Source organism: Stenella coeruleoalba (genome assembly GCF_951394435.1).
Source record: "Stenella coeruleoalba genome assembly, chromosome: 5".
NCBI lineage: Eukaryota > Metazoa > Chordata > Mammalia > Artiodactyla > Delphinidae > Stenella > Stenella coeruleoalba.
The window spans coordinates 5,393,384-5,414,635 of NC_137150.1; the positions used below are offsets into that span (position 1 = coordinate 5,393,384).

General features: G+C 41.3%; 1 protein-coding gene across 4 annotated transcripts in view; it reads left to right on the forward strand.

Moving 5' to 3' along the window:
• The window catches only part of ZNF385D (zinc finger protein 385D), a 338,618-nt gene that overhangs the window by 89,309 nt on the left and 228,057 nt on the right, over positions 1-21,252 (forward strand). For all 4 annotated transcript variants that reach the window (XM_079922475.1, XM_079922476.1, XM_079922478.1 and 1 more), the window contains exon 2: positions 4,288-4,430. In XM_079922475.1, coding sequence (XP_079778601.1) covers positions 4,288-4,430 — 143 coding nt within the window. The remainder of the gene's footprint in view (positions 1-4,287; positions 4,431-21,252) is intronic.

The window sequence follows — 21,252 nt, forward strand, 5'->3', positions numbered from 1 at the left end:
AGAGTTTGTCCATTTCTTCCAGGTTGTCCATTTTATTGGCATATAGTTGCTTGTAGTAGTCTCTTATGATCCTTTGTATTTTTGCGGTGTCAGTTGTAATTTCTCCTTTTCTCCTTTTTCTTTTTTAATTTTATTGATTTCAGTCCTCTCCCTTTTTTTCTTGATGCGTCTGGCTAAAGGTTTATCAATTTTGTTTATCTTTTCAAAGAATCAACTTTTAGTTTTATTGATCTTTTCTTTTGTTGTCTTCATTTCTATGTCAGTTATTTCTGCTCTGATCTTCATGATTTCTTTCCTAATAACTAACTTTGGGTTTTTTGTTGTTGTTCTTCTTCTTCTTTCTCTAGTTCCCTTAGGTGTAAGGTTAGATTGTTTATTTGAGATTTTTCTTGTTCTTGATGTGAGATTGAATTGCTATAAACTTCCATCTTAGAACTGCTTTTGCTGCATCCCATAGGTTTTGGGTTATTGTGTTTTCATTGTCATTTGTTTCTAGGTTTTTTAAAATTTCTTTTTTGATTTCTTCAGTGATCTCTTGGTTATTTAGCAGTGCACTGTCTAGCCTCCATGGGTTTGTGCTTTTTATAGTTTTTTTCCCATAATTGATTTCTAATCTCATAGCGTTGTGGTTGGAAATGATGCTCGATATGATTTCAATTTTCTTAAATTTTCCAAGGCTTGATTTGTGACCCAAGATGTGATCTGTCCTGGAGAATGTTCCATGTGCACTTGAGAAGAAAGTGTTTTGTGCCATTTTCTGGTGGAATGTCTTATAAATATCAGTTAAGTGTGTTTGGTCTGTTGTGTAATTTAAAGCTTGTGTTTCCTTATTTATTTTCTGTCAGGATGGTCTGTCCATTGGTGTAAGTGGAGTGTTAAAGACCCCCACTATTATTGTGTTACTGTCAATTTCCCCTTTTATGACTTTTAGCATTTGCCTTATGTATTGAGGTGCTCCTATGTTGGGTGCATAAATATTTACAATTCTTATATCTTCCTCTTGGATTGATCCCTTGACCATTATGTAATGTTGTTCCTTGTCTCTTGTAATAGTCTTTATTTTAAACTCTATTTTGTCTGATATGAGAATTGCAACTCCAGCTTTTTTTTGATTTCCATTTGCATGGAATATCTTTTTCCATCCCCTCACCTTCCGTCTGCATGTGTCCCTAGGTCTGAAGTGTGTCTTTTGTGGGCAGCGTATATACAGGTCTTGTTTTTATATGCATTCAGCCAGTCTATGTGTTTTGGTTGGAGCATTTAATCCATTTACATTCAAGGCAGTTATCGATGTGTGTGTTCCTATTACCATTTTCTTAATTGTTTTGGGTATTTTTCTGTGGGTCTTTTTCTTCTCTTGTATTTCCCACCTAGAGAAGTTCCTTTAGCATTTGTTGTAAAGCTGGTTTGGTGGTGCTGAATTCTCTTAGCTTTTGCTGGTCTGTGAAGCTTTTGATTTCTCCATTGAATCTTAATGAGATCCTGCTAGGTAGAGTAATCTTGGTTGTAGGTTTTTCCCTTTCATCACTTTAAATATATCCTGCCACTGCCTTCTGACCTGCAGAGTTTCTGCTGAAAAGTCATCTGAAAACCTTATGGGAATTCCCTTGTATATTATTTGTTGCTTTTCCCTTGCTGCTTTTAATATTTTTCCTTTGAATTTAATTTTTGTTAGTTTGAGTAATATGTGTCCTGGTGTGTTTCTACTAAGGTTTATCCTGTATGGGACTCTCTGTGCTTCCTGGACTTGGGTGGCTGTTTCCTTTCCCATGTTAGGGAAGTTTTCGACTATAATCTCTTCAAATATTTTCTCAGACACTTTCTCTTTCTCTTATTCTTTGGCACCCCTATAATTCGAATGTTGGTGTGTTTAATGTTTTCCCAGAGGTCTCTGAGACTGTCCTCAATTCTTTTCATTCTTTTTTCTTTATTCTGCTCCACGGCAGTTATTTCCACTATTTTATCTTCCAGGTCACTTTACCATTCTTCTGCCTCAGTTATTCTGCTATTGATTCCTTCTAGAGTATTTTTAAGTTCAGTTATTGTGTTGTTCATCACTGTTTGCTTGTTCTTAAATTCTAGGTCCTTGTTAAAAATTTCTTTTATTTTCTCCATTCTGTTTCTGAGATTTTGTATCATCCTTACTATCATTACTCTGAATTCTTTTTCAGGTAGGTTGCCTATTTCCTCTTCATTTATTTGGTCTTGTAGGTTTTTACCTTGTTCCTTTGTCTATAATATATTTTTTTGCCATCTCATTTTTTTTTTGATGGGTGGGGCTGTGTTCCTGTCTTGCTGGTTGTTTGGCCTGAGTCTTCCAGCATTGGAGTTTGCAGGCAGGTGGGTAGAGCTGGGTCTTGTTGCTGAGATGAAGACCTCTGGGAGGCCTCACTCCGATTAATATTCCCTAGGGTCTGAGGTTCTCTGTTAGTTCAGCGGTTTGGACTCAGAGCTCCCACCACAGGAGCTCGGGCCCAACCTCCGGCCTGGGAACCAAGATCACGCAAGCCAGGTGGCACAGCCAAAGACAAAAAGGAATAGAACAATAACAAAGAATAAAAGTAAAATAAAATTAGAAAAATAAAAAATATGTTATAAAAAATAAACGTATAAATGAAACAACAACAAGGTAAAAGAGAACCACAATAGCAAGAAAAAAACAACTAAAAAAAGGCCGGAAAAGGCCGTGGCTGTGGGAAGTGGGGTTTAGGCGGGGGGCAGGGCCTAGGCAGGGTGGGGCTTAGGTGGGGCGGGGCTTAGGCGAGGGGCAGGGCTTAGGCGGGGTGGCAGGGCTCAGGTGGGGGCAGACCTAGGCTCAGGACCCAAACAGCCAGAAAAGGCCCTAGGGGTGTGGGGGGCAGGGCTTAGGCTCAGCACCACACAGCTGGAGGGGGCCTTGGTGTGCGGAGGTTTAGTCCAGGACCCGAGTGGGCAGAGGAGATGCTGGCCATGTTCCCTTCTGATCCTCTGATCCCCCGAACATCTCTCCATGTCCCCCTGATCCCCTCGTAGTGAGTGGGCCCCTCCCCTCCCCCAACTGCCCCTTAGGTGTGTTGGTCCCCTCCCGCCTCTACTTCTCCTCCCCTCTCACTCCACTCCACATCCTACCCACTCACTCGGGGGTTCCCCCTGTCCCCTTAGGTGTCTGAGGTCCTGCACCAGCGCCTGGTAGGTGCCCTAGTTGTCAGGAGATGCAAACTTCGCATCCTCCTACTCTGCCATCTTCTCTTTTCTGTCTCCTGGAATTCTTTTCCATGAGAAAGGAATAATTCTAGTGCATTTTGTTTTCCTCATGCTTCTTGGATTCTCACCAGCAGGTTTTTACAGTCCATTGCTTGCCTCTCAGATTAGAAGAATGCTGGCATATTTTAACAGTTTCCTAGGATTCAAACAGCCTTTAATTAACAGCCAATTGATGCTTTGGAATGTTACCAAAGTATGAGAGACATAACAGGGAGATGGGCTCCTTTCAGCTTCTGAATGCAGTGGAATCCTAGAACAGGGGGCAGAGGTAGGAGTCCCTTGCAAACAGCCTTTGCCCACTGGTATGCAAGGGAGCTGTCTGTGTTGCCATAATATTCCATTGCCTGCTCATTGGTGACCTTCTAAATTCCACCTACTTATGACTGGGAAGGAAGGGGGCAGCTAGTCTTGAATGTTTAAAGCCACAGGGGTGCTAAATAGCTCAGGGATCACATGATATGTAGCTGGATTTGCTGGTTTTAACCCTCCAGTTGCCAGGGAAGTAAGGTACAGCTGCCTGCGTTTGCGTTAAGTTTCTTTTCTGTGCCAGGTTCATGTCATCTTGCTGCCAGAGTTTTAGATGCGGTGGAAAAGAGCAGCTCTGTAAAAGAATCCCTCAGACTGCATGTATATTTTGAGCAGGAGTTAGTTTTCAAAGAGGGATGGGGGAGCATTGGAGGGGTTTTCCCTTTGAATCAAGGGATGTTGCTTATAGATTTGTAGCTGACTCAGTCCCGGGTTGTAGGCAGGAAAAGAAGGATGGATTGGGGAGTATGAAATGTTTGAAATGTTAACAATTCCTTATGTAACCAGATAGTTTTAATCCAAGAGGGAAAAAGGAGCAGCTCAACTGGTTTTCTCTGCTTAATGGCACATCTGCTCGTTGGCCGGTTTCCAGTTGAGGTCAATACACTCCATGTCTTGTTTTTTTCCAGTGACCCATAAAGCTGGCCTTTTGGTCTCAAAAGAGACCTTGGTGTTTGTGTGTTGTGTGTTTAATATGCACCATGTCCCTGATCGCTCCCTTTGTTCTCCTCTGTGCAGGTGGTACATGCCAGAGCCCCGCTCTCCCAGCCCTGGTCCGTCCACCAGCCCCTCCTTTGCAACCATCGCTGGATATTAAACCGTTTCTTCCCTTTCCTCTTGACACTGCGGCCGCAGTCAACCTCTTCCCCAATTTTAATGCGGTAAGTCCCACATCATCTGCATATGCCAGGGTGGTAGGTACTGGAAAACCTTAAGGGCCAGGAGTGAGCTGCTCACTACCTCTCATTTACTCTATGCTTTGTTCCGTAGACTGTCTGAAAGCACGTCAGGGTTAGTTGTCTGCCTGGTTGTGTAAGGTCCCCAGAGCCAGGCTCCTTCAAAGGGAAAATGAAAAGAGATGTAATCTGATTAGGTTGATCATGAATTCATGTCTCCCTTTTAGTGTCTTTTTGGACAACACTAACCATTTTATTAGTTTATTTTCCATGCCAAATTCAATTTAATTGAAATTTAATGAATGTGTTTAGAGAGCATTCAAATTCAAGTAGATGTCTAAAAACTTAAACATGTGTTTCTTCTCTCTGGGCCTTTTACTTTAATTTTCAAATCTGTTATTTCTTTTCTGATTTAATAAAGAGGACCCTTATAATCACACTAGAGATACATTCCATGTATTCAGCACATTTTCTCTCTTAACTTAAAACAGTGTAGGGTTCTGGTACCAAGAATTTTCATTTTATTTTCTTCCTGCTCAGGCACAGTTCCTCAACTTCAGTCTTTCTTAAATGACCTTGTTTGGGGGGCTTTGTCAGCAGCCTTCTCAACAAAAGTTCAATACTTACCTGTTTTCACTCTTAAGCATGTCTTTATAAGTGGACAGATTCCTCTTATTTATCATCATCTTTTTTTGTACAAGCAGTGAGAATATTCCTAGGATGGAAATAGAAATAAGGATTGAAAAGGTTAGAAGCCAGTGAGTGACATTTTTTTCTAATATCATCTGATTCAGCTCTCAGCCGTTGTTATAATGCAGGTCTGAGTTTATCAATGACAGGACATGTCAACACAACCAAGGTGAAGGGTATTAGGACACAAGGTCTCTGAATGCCCAGTGAGCTAAATAAAACAGATTTCTTACCCCCATGATGGATTTTAAAAAAATCTGCCCACAATTAGATCATTCTCCTTCAGGAGACAGAAGTGGGTCTTATTTATTTTAATCATGCTTTGTCATGGGGACTTTGGACCTGCCAAGGAGATGGTATGGTTACATACTAGCCTTTACTAAAGGACAAGGGAAAATCACAGTGATTTCATTGCTTTGGGGAGCATGAAGGATTTTCCCTAGGAATATTATTTTGAAATTGATGGAACCAAAATAGAACAGCATAAAGATCATATTTCCAAAGTAGAGGTTTCTAATTCTAGGTATTTCAATAAGAGTAGAGGAAAAAATTGCTCAGAATCAAATTTCCTGATTCTTGAATGACCACAGTAAAGTCCCTGAGTTTCCTCTCTCTGAGCTCTTTGCCTGCTCCACTGTTAAGTGGCTTCTTGGCACCATTTTGCTTCCTGCCACCTGGAGATGATCCATCAGGGTGCTTTACCTGGCCTCTGAGACTACTTGGCCTCCTGTCCCTCACGTCTCATATCAGCTCTAGAGAAGCTGAGGTACAATTCCTGGAAGGTTGTAAAAGGCTGGGTTTTAAACTTTTGATTTGCCCTTTGGGAAACATGAAAAGCAAAATGATTAATTTGATTGGCAATGAGTATTATTTGTCATAAAACAAAGATGAGTGATATATGGAGCCATAGGACACTGAGCAAATGTCTTAATCCTCTTTGGTACTGTTTTGTCATCTTTAAAATAAAGGGAGTGGACCTGCTAATCTCTTCCTTTGGGGTTATCCCATTCAAAGTAGTTGAGCTTTTGTGGGCAAAGACAGCATTGCATGGTGGTCAAGCTGGACTCTGAGCTAGAATGACTGGGTTCGAGTCAGAGCTGCTACTCACCATCATCACGACCTTGGGTGAGTCACATAATCCTTATATATCTCGATATCTTTGTCTGTAAAATGGGACTAATAACCTACTTTGTAGGCTTGTGGTCATGAGTATGTGGGTTAAATCATTTAGAACAGGGCTCAGCATTAATAATCATTGCTTTAATGACAGGTATTATATTCATAAATAGCCTGTAAATCCTTATTTTGAATTTGGAGGTTCATTGACTAACTGATTGCCAAAGTTTTACTTGATTCTTTTTCTTCTATGATAATTTGGACTTGTGTTGTTATTTCTTCCATTTAAACCAAGAGACCCTCTGTTGCTCCACCTGTTGGTTATTTCCTTCTAGTGCTGGTCAAGCTGCAGCCAGTCATGGATTAAGCCATTCTTTGTTTCCAACTGAGTGGAATGGTTGCAAAGCCCCAAATCTGGTAGTTTTGGACTGAGAATTATGATACAGAGCATCTCTTTAAGTAACAGCCTGAGTTCTTGATTTTGTAGCAGGTGTGATTCTCAATCTACAAATTCAGGCTGTGTTAAATGTAACATTTGATTGCTGTAAGTTGATTTTATTTCTGGCTCAAAAGCCCATTTCATTAGTCTGTAGGGAAGTGAAATTTAATGGTTTCAGGATGTGCTAAGGCTCTAGAATCTAACAGATTATCCACCCAGCTTTTGGTGGGAGACTTCCTCTGTTCATCAAGTTATGTGTCCACATAGGCAATCATGGTATGATGAGCCCCTAGTGAGCATGGCCTTTTAGGCCCAAACTCTTGACTTTGAACACACAAACTGGTGAGGCTCTAGCGGTGCCTCCCGCCTAGATGTGCGACACTGCTATTACCTCTTTCCCACCCCACAATTTTCTTTCATCTGACCTTTTGAAACAAAGTCCATGGTGATCAGAAACTGTTTTCCTGTTATATTTCTTCTCTGAGTATATGAGTATAGAATGGTCTATTTGGGATAAAGTGTGGCAGAATGGTAAAGGAAAGAAATTTCAGTTATATACATGTAACAAAATACACACGTGGATATCTGAGATTATTGTCCTTAAATAAGAGTATAAACCATTGGGTTCAGATGTGAGTCAGGAAGAATCATGAAACATCTGTTAAAAAAAACACACACAGGGCTTCCCTGGTGGCGCAGTGGTTGAGAGGCCGCCTGCCGATGCAGGGGACACGGGTTCGTGCCCCGGTCCGGGAAGATCCCACATGCTGCAGAGCGGCTGGGCCCGTGAGCCATGGCCGCTGAGCCTGCGCGTCTGGAGCCTGTGCTCCACAACGGGAGAGGCCACAACAGTGAGAGGCCCGTGTACTGCAAAAACAAAGAAACAAACAAACAAAAAAAACAAACAAACAAAACAACACACACACAGTTATGAGAGAAACAGATGTAGGATATGACCTGGGCTATGGATATATAAAAGGACATTCAATAAAATCATTAGGATCCCTTAATATACTTAAAGCCAACTTTAACGAATAGCAACAGAAGCCATTCCCTTGACCTAGGGATGTTGTATCTCTGGTTGTTCCAGTAGCTTTCAGACAAGAGAAATTTTCCTTTAATTCCTCATATACCCCTACTCTATCCTTCAATCTCTTCACTGGAGTTTCAGTGCTTAGGACTATTCTTATCTCAGTGATCCCATTCTGCGTGTGCCTTTCTTGAAAGGAACCAATCCTGGAAATAGGTAAATGGTATTTAGTAATGAAATATTTCTTTTCTAAGTAGTATGAGCTTGGTCCATTCAGTCAACTGCTAGTTATCAAGCATCTTCTATGTGCTAGGAATAGTGATAACAAAATTTATGTTACGACCTCTACCGTGAAATAATTTAGTTTATAAAGGAGAAGCTGACAAATAAATAAATATTTATAAATATGGGTGCTTTTATAGAGAATGATGTCTAGGATAGAATGGCTGCTCAAGGACAGGAGTGAAAGGCTGGCCTTATGTTTGTCTTAGTGAGGGATTGGTGAGAAAAATAGAAACTATTCTAGGCATGCTGACAGGAAGGGAATTAATAGAAGGATTTAGATGCTTAAAAAACATTTGGAGGTGTTGGGCAAACAAAGGTCAGGGAAGGCTGTTGCTGGCTCTTGGTTTTTCTACTTGCTTTCATGGAGTCGGGAAGTTGCAGAAATACAGGATGCCCAGTAATCCCAGTTACTTTCATCCAAATCCCACGATTTTGGATTTTTTTTAAAAAAGATAACAATAGATTATAATCCATTGAACAAAATAGGAATCCATGATTCCACACAGATATAATTAAACACAGAGAAGGTAAAGCTTTTACTTCCAGTAGAATGCCTGTGAATAAATGTAGGAGGAAAAATGAAAATCAAAAATTGGCATTTGGCAAACATTCAAGTTATTCAGCCAGGGGACATATAGGGAACAGGATATTTACACAGTCTCCAGATATTTCCACACAAATACCTACTAATTACAAAGAAAAAAAGGAACTTTACAGTGGAGAAACCTAGCAGGCACCATCTGACTCAAATGATCAGTGTTATCATCTGTAATTCGGCAAATAAAGATCACGTGCCGCCCAGTAGGACACGATAAGACAGCTTCACTAATGTGGTATCTGAAAGACGTGTGTCTCGAGTACTTAGTGGGCTCTTGCACTGAATATTGCTGGCCGAGATCTGTGGGAACGTACGCCTCAGGCTTCCTGTCTTTAGGATGTAAGGGGGAGCACGTAAGAGCGGAAGCAGTGCTGAGTTGCCAACAGAAGACTTGACGTGATGGCAGAATGGAAAGGACTATTGAGAATCAGAAAAGCTAAAAGTTTCTGCAATCTTGGGCAAGAAGCTAAGTCCATCGGAGCCCCAGTGTCCTGTGCCAGAAAAGGATAGTGGCTAACTATCTCTTAGGTTTGTTATCAGCGAGGTAGCTGAGTTTTAAAATGCTGGAAATGGAAGCAGAGAATGGGCTTGGGTAAGACCTTGGGATATTGTTTAGATTGGAGCTAACCTGTAAAAAACGGCTATACTCCCTGACAGTTTTCTCCAAAGGTCTCTGAACTGCCTTTTTGTTTTTCATGTCTCTAACGTATTTTCTTCATATTCTGCTCAGTAGTCATGACAATAATGAACATTGAGAATATCATTGAAAAGTACAAGTTTTGGAGGACATGTTGATGGGAGCTGACAGTGAACCTGACTCCGTGCTCCCCTCCCATGACTATATTTCTTGTTGGCATAAAGATTAAATGAGTAAGCTCGACCTAGTGCACCTGCGTAAGCCAGATACTCAGCAAATATTGAGTCTTGTCTCTTCCAGAAGATTCACAAGGAAGTGTAAGGAGGTCATGCAGAGTGCAAAGAGGCAGCAAGGTGTGCAAAAACAGGAGATGACTATTTTGTTTTTCAGTCTGCCCTGGCTAATATTCTTTAACAGTAAAAAAAAAAAAAAAAAAAAAAAGTAAATTAGCCTAGAAACTTTGACTCTGTCCTGTTCCTCTGTGTAATGACTTCATTGCCAGAGAGGGAGCAAATGGGGAGGAAGAAAGGGGGAAAAGAAAGAGGCTGAGAGAGATCAAATCCTAGCATCTGACTCCAGTTCTTAGTTTTCAAAAACACTGACCCTACAAGCAACCAGCCATATACACTTGAATGTGGCATTAGTTTGGGTTCAGAAATTTTATCAGTTGGTGGGGGGGCAGGAAAGTGAACTTGATGTGTCTTATAGGAGTGCTTCTCATAATTAGGATGCATGTGAAGAATCAAGGGAATCGTGTTAAAATGCAAATTGTGATTTAGTAGTTCAGGGATAGGGCCTGAGATTTTGAACATATGTGGGTAGAGGGAGGGAAAGCCAGGAGAATGACTACATACACTGGACACTTCTTAAACGCTTCTGCAGAGTATCTCTTCATTCACTCAACAAATATTTATTGAGGGCCTACTATGTGTTGGGCCCTTAGGATTCCACAGCAAAACTAACAGGCCAAGTCTCTGCCACTGTGGAACTCGCTTTTTGGTGTGTGTGTGGTGGGGTGTTGGGGACATTTGAAGCTATTGGTAGCTGCAGCTCTACCCCAGGCATGATCCTTCTACGGTGTGCTTTAGCTCCCAGAAATACTAGGAGCCTTCCTTATAGGGTGACATTGTTCAGGACTTTGGTCATAGGTGCCATGTATTGGATGCTTAGTATGCACCATATACCTGAAATCATCCCTTGCATCCCCACTGGTTAAAAGCAAAATTTTGCTGTGAAATTTTTAAGCTTTTATGTGTGTCACAATCTCCAAATTGTTGGCGAGAAAAATACAGGAATGAGTTTTTCATTCGTTTATTCGTTCAACGCTTTCTTCATTCTACAAACTTTCGAGACCACTGGAAAAATTCTATCGATTGAAAACTGTGCCTCCTAAAAATAGCTGCATCAAAAGTATCTGTTGTGGGGCTTCCCTGGTGGCGCAGTGGTTGAGAGTCCGCCTGCCGATGCAGGGGACGCGGGTTCGTGCCCCGGTCCGGGAGGATCCCACATGCCGTGGAGCGGCTGGGCCCGTGAGCCATGGCCGCTGGGCCTGCGCGTCCGGAGCCTGTGCTCCACAACGGGAGTGGCCACAACAGTGAGAGGCCCGCGTACCGCAAAAAAAAAAAAAAAAAAAAAAAAAAAAAAAAAAAAAAGTATCTGTTGTAAGGAAAGTACTAATAAGTATAATGGAGAGGATGAGGAGGGAGAAGAGGTAATTCATCTCTTACTCACTGATTCACTCTCTGGGCATTTGTTAGGCACCAGCTATCTGTCTGACACTCTAGTAGACCTGGAAATACAAGAGAAAGAACAGGAGGAGTGGGAGGAATCGTCTTTGTAACTATGGCCTCAAGCCAGTTGATTCATCACTCTTGAAAATACTCTTCTATCAGCAGGTGGTAAAGCATCTAGATATAAAAACAGTACATTAGGGTTTGCCTGGTGGCGCAGTGGTTGAGAGTCCGCCTGCCGATGCAGGAGACACGGGTTCGTGCCCCGGTCCGGGAAGATCCCACAGGCAGCGGAGCGGCTGGGCCCGTGAGCCATGGCCGCTGAGCCTGCGCGTCCGGAGCCTGTGCTCCGCAATGGGAGAGGCCACAACAGTGAGAGGCCTGCGTACCGCAAAAAACAAACAAACAAAACAGAAAAAACCCACTACATTAGACAATAAGGTCTATGCAAGCATGCGGTGAAATAGTTAAAACGTTCTGTAAAGAACTCAGTAATTAAATCCTTAAATAAAGGCCTGTGAAAATAAGTGCTACCTGAGGCCAAGGGAAGGAGTGGTTACTTGGAGATGGCCAAGGAAAGCTATATGGTAAAAGTTAAGGTTTAATTTGAGATTCGTAATTGGTTCCAAGTTTGTCTCTTTCATTAAGTTATAGAGCCTGGGATATCACAAAGACTCAATACACATGTCTCTTTTTTTTTTGAATTGAAATGTAGTTGGTTTACAATGTGTTATTTTCTGGTGTACAGCAAAATGACTCAGAGATATATATATATATTTTTTTTCATATTCTTTTCCATTATGGCTTATAACAGAACATTGAATATAGTTCCCTGTGCTATACAGTAGGATCTTGTTGTTTATCTATTTTATATATAGTAGTGTGTATCTGCTAATCCCAAACTCCTAATTTATCCCTCCCCCACCCCCTTTCCCCCTTGGTAACCATAAGTTTGTTTTCTATGTCTGTCAACACACATTTCTTGAATGAATGAGTGGAGGGTAGATGGATGCATGATAGAAAGATAGAAAGACAGATGATAGAGAGTTGATAGAGAGATAGGAAAAATGCTTGACAGAAAACTAATAGAGGAGAAATAGTCATTACAGTTGTATCATACGAAACATAACGGGAGGAAATGTCTCAATGAAAATTTTAAAAATCTAAATACTGCTTCATACGTTAGATTATTTCTATTTAACTGAAGTTATTAATTTATGCAATTATTAGGAAATATAAGGGAACATAGCATCAAGCCATCCCCTTAATATGCATTTATAATTTTATGTTGGCTCATATATTTATTTACTCCCATTATATAAAAGGACAGTGATGTAAAAATCCCAGTGATTGCCTATAGAATGTATTCTAAAATCAGTCCTTTGTATTATTCATTAACTATTTCATGTGAGTCCAGAACGGCTGTCACCATAAAAATGTTGGTGAGGCACTTTAGGACTCTAAAAGGACAAATTTAAGTATGCTTAACATACAGAGATTATTCTGCAGGTTAAACATGCATTTATAATATTACAGGTGAATGACAAAAATACAGAACTCAAAATAGAAAATTTCAAATTCAACTTTTTGTTATCTTCGGATATATAGCCTTTAGGATGTTTATTTCCTCCATCTTTAAAATGGAAAGACTACCATATCTACTGGCACATTTTGTCTCCTGTTTTTTCAAAAATTATTCTTGACTTTGGCTTGCCCCTGTGGCTCTGTACTTTGTTACCTGATCCAGCTACGGGGATGCCTCCCCTCCCTCAGCCAGGATTAGAGTTAACAGAAACAGTGTTAATTACATCTCCCTTTGTTTGGTTCAGAGAGATATCAGTTAAATTCAGTTTACACGGAGAAGTTGAGGAAGATGGAGGAAAAGACGCGGAGATCACCTTCCTCCCCACAGATACATCAGAAATATATCTACACGTGGAACTGCTCCTATAGAACACCCACTGAACGCTGGCAGAAGACCTCAGACCTCCCCAAAGTCAAGAAAGTCCCCACGTACATGGGTAGGGCAAAAGAAACAAGAAAAAACAGAGACAAAAGAATAGGGACGGGACCTGCACCAGTGGGAGGGAGCTGTGAAGGAGGAAAGGTATCCACACACTAGGAAGCCCCTTCGCGGGCCGAGACTGTGGGTGGCGGAGGGGGGGAGCTTTGGAGCCGTGGAGGAGAGTGCAGCAACAGGGGTGCGGAGGGCAAAGCGGAGAGATTCACGTACAGAGGATCGGTGCCGAGTAAACTCACCAGCCCGAAAGGCTTGTCTGCTCACCCGCCGGGGCGGGCGGGGCTGGGAGCTGAGGTTCGGGCTTCGGTCAGGGAGAGGACTGGGGTTGGCGGCGTGAACACAGCCTGCAGGGGGTTAGTGCACCACGGTTAGCCGGGAGGGAGTCCGGGGAAAAGTCTGGACCTGCCGAAGAGGCAAGAGACGTTTTCTTCCCTGTTTGTTTCCTGGTGCGTGAGGAGAGGGGATTAAGAGCGCTGCTTAAACGAGCTCCAGAGACGGGCGCAAGTGGCGGCTATCAGCGCAAACCCCAGAGACGGCCATGAGACGCTAAGGCTGCTGCTGCCGCCACCAAGAAGCCTGTGTGCGAGCACAGGTCACTATCCACACCCCCCTTCCGGGAGCCTGTGCAGCCTGCCACTGCCCGGGATCCAGGGTCAACTTCCCCGGGAGAACGCACGGCGCGTCTCAGGCTAGTGCAACGTCACGCCGGCCTCTGCTGCCGCAGGCTCGCCCCGCACTCCTTGCACCTCCCTCCCCCCGGCCTGAGTGAGCAGAGCCCCCGAATCAGCTGCTCCTTTAACCCCGTCCTGTCTGAGCGAAGAACAGACGCCCTCTGGCGACCTACAAGCAGAGGCGGGGCCAAATCCAAAGCTGAGCCCCTGGGAGCTGTGAGAACAAAGAAGAGAAAGGGAAATCTCTCCCAGCAGCCTCAGAAGCAGCGGATTAAAGCTCCACAATCAACTTGATGTACCCTGCATCTCTGGAATACCTGAACAGACAAAGAATCATCCCAAATTGAGGAGGTGGACTTGAGAGCAAGATATATTATTTTTTCCCCTTTTCCTCTTTTTGTGAGTGTGTATGTGTATGCTTCTGTGTGAAATTTTGTCTGTATAGCTTTGCTTTCACCATTTGTCCTAGGGTTCTGTCCGTCCATTTTGGGTTTTTTTTACTTTAAAAAAATTTTTTTTCTTAATAATTATTTTAGTAACTTTATTTTATTTTATCTTACTTTATTTTATTTTATCCTCTTTCTTCCTTCCTTCCTTCCTTCCTTCCTTTCTTTCTTTCTTTCTTTCTTTTTACTTTTTCTCCCTTTTATTCTGAGCCATGTGGATGAAAGGCTCTTGCTGCTGCAGCCAGGCATCAGGGCTGTGCCTCAGAGGTGGGAGAGCCAACTTGAGGACACTGGTCCACAAGAGACCTCCCAGCTCCACATGATATCAAATGGCAAAAATCTCCCGGAGATCTCCATCTCAACACCAGCACCCAGCTTCACTCAACGACCAGCAAGCTACAGTGCTGGACATCCTATGCCAAACAACTAGCAAGACAGGAACACAAACCCACCATTAGCAGAGAGGCTGCCTAAAATCATACTAAGTTCACAGACACCCCAAAACACACCACCAGACGTGGAAATGCCCACCAGAAAGACAAGATCCAGCCTCATCCACCAGAACACAGGCACCAGTCCCCTCCACCAGGAAACCTACACAACCCACTGAATCAACTTTAGCCACTGGGGACAGACACCAAAAACAACGGGAACTACGAACCCACAGCCTGCAAAAAGGAGACCCCAAACACAGTAAGATAAGCAAAATGAGAAGACAGAAAAACACACAGCAGATGAAAGAGCAAGGTAAAAACCCACCAGACCTAACAAATGAAGAGGAAATAGGCAGTCTACCTGGAAAAGAATTCAGAAACATGATAGTAAAGATGATCCAAAATCTTGGAAATAGAATAGAGAAAATGCAAGAAACATTTAACAAGGACCTAGAAGAACTAAAGAGGAAACAAGCAACGATGAACAACACAATAAATGAAATTAAAAATACATTAGAAGGTATCAATAGCAGAATAACTGAGGCAGAAGAACGGATAAGTGACCTGGAAGGTAAAATAGTGGAAATAACTACTGCAGAGCAGAATAAAGAAAAAGAATGAAAAGAACTGAGGACAGTCTCAGAGACCTCTGGGACAACATTAAACACACCAACATTCGACTTATAGGGTTCCCAGAAAAAGAAGAGAAAGATAAAGGGACTGAGAAAATATTTGAAGAGATTATAGTTGAAAACTCCCCAAATATGGGAAAGGAAATAGGTAATCAAGTCCAGGAAGCACAGAGAATCCCATAGAGGATAAATCCAAGGAGAAACACATGAAGACACATATTAATGAAACTATCAAAAATTAAATACAAAGGAAACATATTAAAAGCAGCAAGGAAAAACAAAAAATAACATACAAGGTAATCCCCATAAGGTGAACAGCTGAGCTTTCAGCAGAAAGTCTGCAAGCCAGAAGGGAGTGGTAAGACATATTTAAAGTGATGAAGGAGAAAAACCTACAACAAAGATTACTCTACCCAGCAAGGATCTCACTGAGGTCTTTTTGTTCTTGTTGTTGGGGGTAGGAGTTTATTAATTAATTTATTTATTTTTGCTGTGTTGGGTCTTTGTTTCTGTGCGTGGGCATTCTCTAGTTGCGGCGAGCGGGGGCCACTCTTCATTGCAGTGTGTGGGCCTCTCACTACCGCGGCCTCTCTTGTTGTGGAGCACAGGCTCCAGACGCGCAGGCTCAGTAGTTGTGGCTCACAGGCCCAGTTGCTCCACGGCATGTGGGATCCTCCCAGACCAGGGCTCAAACCCGTGTCCCCTGCATTGGCAGGCAGATTCTCAATGACTGCGCCACCAGGGAAGCCCCCTCTCATTGAGATTTGATGGAGAAATTAAAATCTTTACAGACAAGCAAAAGCTGAGAGAGTTCAGCACCACCAAACCAGCTTTACAACAAGTGCTAAAGGAACTTCTCTAGGCAAGAAACACAAGAGAAGGAAAAGACCTACAATAACAAACCCAAAACAATTAAGAAAATGGGACTAGGAACATAAATATCGATAATTACCTTAAGTGTAAATGGATTAAATGCTCCCACCAAAAGACACAGACTGGCTGAATGGATACAAAAACAAGACCCATATATATGCTGTCTATGAGAGACCCACTTCAGACCTAGGGACACATACAGACTGAAAGTGAGGGGATGGAAAAAGATATTCCATGCAAATGGAAATCAAAAGAAAGCTGCAGTAGTAATTCTCATATCAGACGAAATAGACTTTAAAATAAAGGCTATTACAAGAGACAAAGAAGGACATCACATAATGATCAAGGGATCTATCCAAGGAGAAGATATAAGAATTGTAAATATTTATGCACCCAACATAGGAACACCTCAATACATAAGGCAAATACTAACAGCCATAAAAGGGGAAATTGACAGTAACACAATCATAGTAGGGGACTTTAACACCTCACTTACACGAATGGATAGATCATCCGAAATGAAAATAAATAAGGAAACACAAGCTTTAAATGATACATTAAACAAAAAGGACTTAATTGATATTTATAAGACATTCCATCCAAAAACAACAGAATACACATTTTTCTCAAGTGCTCATGGAACATTCTCCAGGATAGATCATACCTTGGGTCACAAATCAAGCCTTGGTAAATTTAAGAAAATTGATATCGTATCAAGTATCTTTTCCAACCACAACGCTATGAGACTAGATATTAATTACAGGAAAAGATCTGTAAAAAATACAAACACATGGAGACTAAACAAAACAGTACTTAATAACGAAGTGATCACTGAAGAAATCAAAGAGAAAATCAAAAAATACCTAGAAACAAATGACAATGGAGACACGACAACCCAAACCCTATGGGATGCAGAAAAGGGGTTCTAAGAGGGAAGTTTATAGCAATACAATCCTACCTTAAGAAACAGGAAACATCTCAAACAACCTAACCTTGCGCCTAAAGCAATTAGAGAAAGAACAAAAAAAAAAAAAAAACCCACCAAATTTAGCAGAAGAAAAGAAATCATAAAGATCACATCAGAAATAAATGAAAAAGAAATGAAGGAAACGATACCAAAGATCAATAAAACTAAAAGTGGTTTTTTGAGAAGACAAACAAAATTGATAAACCATTAGCCAGACTCCTCAAGAAAAAAGGGAGAAGACTCAAATCAATAGAATTAGAAATGAAAAAGGAGAAGTAACGACACTGCACAAATACAAAAGATCATGAGAGATTACTACAAGCAACTCTATGCCAATAAAATGGACAACCTGGAAGAAATGGACAAATTCTTAGAAATGCACAATGTACCAAGACTAAACCAGGAAGAAATAGAAAATATGAACAGACCAATCAAAGGCAATAAAATTGAAACTGTGATTAAAAATCTTCCAACAAACAAAAGCTGATGGCTTCACAGGCAAATTCTATCAAACATTTAGAGAAGAGCTAACACCTATCCTTCTCAAACGCTTCCAAAATATAGCAGAGGAAGGAACACTCCCAAACTCATTCTATGAAGCCACCATCACCCTGATACCAAAACCAGACAAAGATGTCACAAAGAAAGAAAACTACAGGCCAATATCGCTGATGAATATAGATGCAAAATTTCTCAACAAAATACTAACAAACAGAATCCAATAGCACATTAAACGGATCATACACCATGATCAAGTGGGCTTTATTCCAGGAATGCAAGAATTCTTCAATATACGCAAATCAATCAATGTGATACACCATATTAACAAATTGAAAGAGAAAAACCATATGATCATCTTAATAGATGAAGAGAAAGCTTTCGACAAAATTCAACACCCATTTATGATAAAAAACCCTGCAGAAAGTAGGCATAGAGGGAACTTTCCTCAACATAATAAAGGCTTTATATTACAAACCCACAGCCAACATCGTCCTTAATGGTGAAAAACTGAAACCATTTCCACTAAGATCAGGAACAAGGCAAGGTTGCCCACTCTCACCACTCTTATTCAACATAGTTTTGGAAGTTTTAGCCACACTAATCAGAGAAGAAAAAGAAATAAAAGATATCCAAATTGGAAAAGAAGAAGTAAAGCTGTCACTGTTTGCAGATGACATGATACTATACATAGAGAATCCTGAGGATGCTACCAGAAAACTACTAGAGCTAATCAATGAATTTGGTAAAGTAGCAGGATACAAAATTAATGCACAGAAATCTCTGGCATTCTTATACACTAATGATGAAAAATCAGAAACTGAAATTAAGAAAACACTCCCATTTACCACTGCAACAAAAAGAATAAAATACCTAGGAATAAACCTTTGCAAGGAGACAAAAGACCTGTATGCAGAAAATTAAAAGACACTGATGCAAGAAATTAAAGATGATACAAATAGATGCAGAGATATACCATGTTCTTGGATTGGAAGAATCAATATTGTGAAAATGACTCTACTACCCAAAGCAATCTACAGATTCAGTGCAATCCCTATCAAACTACCAATGACATTTTTCACAGAACTAGATCAAAAAATTTCACAATTAGTATGGAAACACAAAAGACCCCGAATAGCCATAGCAATCTTGAGAACGAAAAACGGAGCTGGATGAATCAGGCTCCCTGACTTCAGACTATACTACAAAGCTACAGTAATCAACAGAGTGTGGTACTGGCACAGAAACAGAAATATAGACCAATGGAACAGGATAGAAAGCCCAGAGATAAACCCACGCACATATGGTCACCTTATCTTTGATAAAGGAGGCAAGCATACACAGTGGAGAAAAGACAGCCTCTTCAATAAGTGGTGCTGGGAAAACTGGACAGCTACATATAAAAGAATGAAATTAGAACACTCCCTAATACCATACACAAAAATAAACTCAAAATATATTAAAGACCTACATATAAAGCCAGACACTATAAAACTCTTAGAGGAAAACATAGGCAGAACCTTCTAGGACATAAATCACAGCAAGTCCTTTTTGACCCACCTCCTAGAGAAACGGAAATAAAAACAAAAATAAACAAATGGGACCTAATGAAACTTCAAAGATTTGCACAGCAGAGGAAACCATAAACAAGACCAAAAGACAACCCTCAGAATGGGAGAAAATATTTGCAAACAAATCAACGGACAAAGGATTAATCTCCAATATTTACAAGCAGCTCATGCAGCTCAATAACAGAAAAACAAAGAACCCAATCTAAAAATGGGCAGAAGACCTAAATAGACATTTCTCCAAAGAAGGTATACAGATTGCCAGCAAACACAGGGAAGAATGCTAAACATCATTAATCATTAGAGAAATGCAAATCAAAACTGCAATGAGATATCATCTCACACCAGTCAGAATGGCCGTCATCAAAAAATCTAGAAAGAATAAATGCTGGAGATGGTGTGGAGTAAAGGGAACACTCTTGCACTGCTGGTGGGAATGTAAATTGATACAGCCACTATGCAGAGCAGTATGGAGGTTCCTTAAAAAACTACAAATAGAACTACCATATGACCCAGCAATCCCACTACTGGGCATATACCCTGAGAAAACCAAAATCCAAAAAGAGTCATGTACCAAAATGTTCATTGTAGCTCTATTTACAATAGCCAAGACATGGAAGCAACCTAAGTTTCCATCAACGGATGAATGGATAAAGAAGAGGTGGCACATATATGCAATGAAATATTACTCAGCCATAAAAAGAAACGAAATTGAGTTATTTGTAGTGAGGTGGATGGACATAGAGTCTGTCATACAGAGTGAACTAAGTCAGAAAGAGAAAAACAAATACCATATGCTAACATATATATGGAATCTAAGAAGAAAAAAAAAGTCATGAAGAACCTAGGGGTGAGATGGGAATAAAGACAGAGACCTACTAGAGCATGGACTTGAGGATATGAGGAGGGGGAAGTGTAAGCTGTCACAAAGCGAGAGAGTGGTATGGACATATATATACTACCAAACATAAAATAGATAGGTAGTGGGAAGCAGCCGCATAGCACAGGGAGATCAGCTAGGTGGTTTGTGACCACCTAGAGGGGTGGCATAGGGAGGGTGGAAGGGAGGGAGACGCAAGAGGGAAGAGATATGGGAACATATGTATATGTATAACTGATTCACTTTGTTATAAAGCAGAAAGTAACACAGCATTGTAAAGCAATTATACTCCAATAAAGTTGTTTAAAAAAAAAGTAATCACTTTTAAAGCAATTTACAGTCAAGCACTGTTCCTGGAGTTCCCTGGGTATTAAATAATCTAATCATCAAAACCCTAAGAGGGGGTTCCCTGCTGGCACAGTGGTTAAGATTCCACCTGCCAGTGCAGGGGACACGGGTTTGAGCCCCAGTCCGGGAAGAACCCACGTGCTGCGGAGCAGCTAAGCCCGTGCACCACGACTACTGAGCCTACACTCTAGAACCATCGTGCCACAACTACTGAAGCCTGCGCGCGTAGAGCCTATGCTCCGCGATAAGAGAAGCCACCGCAACGCAACGAAGAGTAGCCCCCCCCCCGCCTCGACGCAACTGGAGAAAGCCCGCGAGCAGCAACGAAGACCCAACGCAGCCAAAAATAAATAAATAAAATAAATTTATAAAACAAAAAACCCTACGAGGAAACAATGATCACTAACTCCATGTTATTTTACAGATGAGGGAAACAGAGGCAGAGAAGTAGAGTAAGTAGAGCAGCACAGCCAAGGTCACACCACTAAGTAGCAGAGCCACACTGTGGACTCAGGAAGCTGGGTGCCGTTCCTGCTCACGGAGGTGGTAGTCTTCCCATTCACCAAGGTCACTGAAATAAAATGAACACTGATGAACTCTCTTAGGAGTTTCAGGAACTAAGACACTTCGGTCCTTGAACTGGGGACGCTGCTTGCAATAGGCAGAATTCTAACACAGCCCCCAAGATTCCTACTTACTGAAGTACACAAACCTTCCACTTATCCAATCAAACTCTAAATCTAGGTGCTGCAGTGAAGGGACTTTGCAGACGGAATTAAGGTTCAAAATCAGTTGTTTTTTTAAGATAGGGAGATTATTCTAGGTGGATGTGGCCTGCTCAGGCACCCCATGAAAAGGACCTGAACTCTTCCTGAATTGAAGTACAAAAGGGACAAGAGGGAGACTCTCTATTGCTGGCTCTGAAGAAGTCCAATGCTGCGGCAG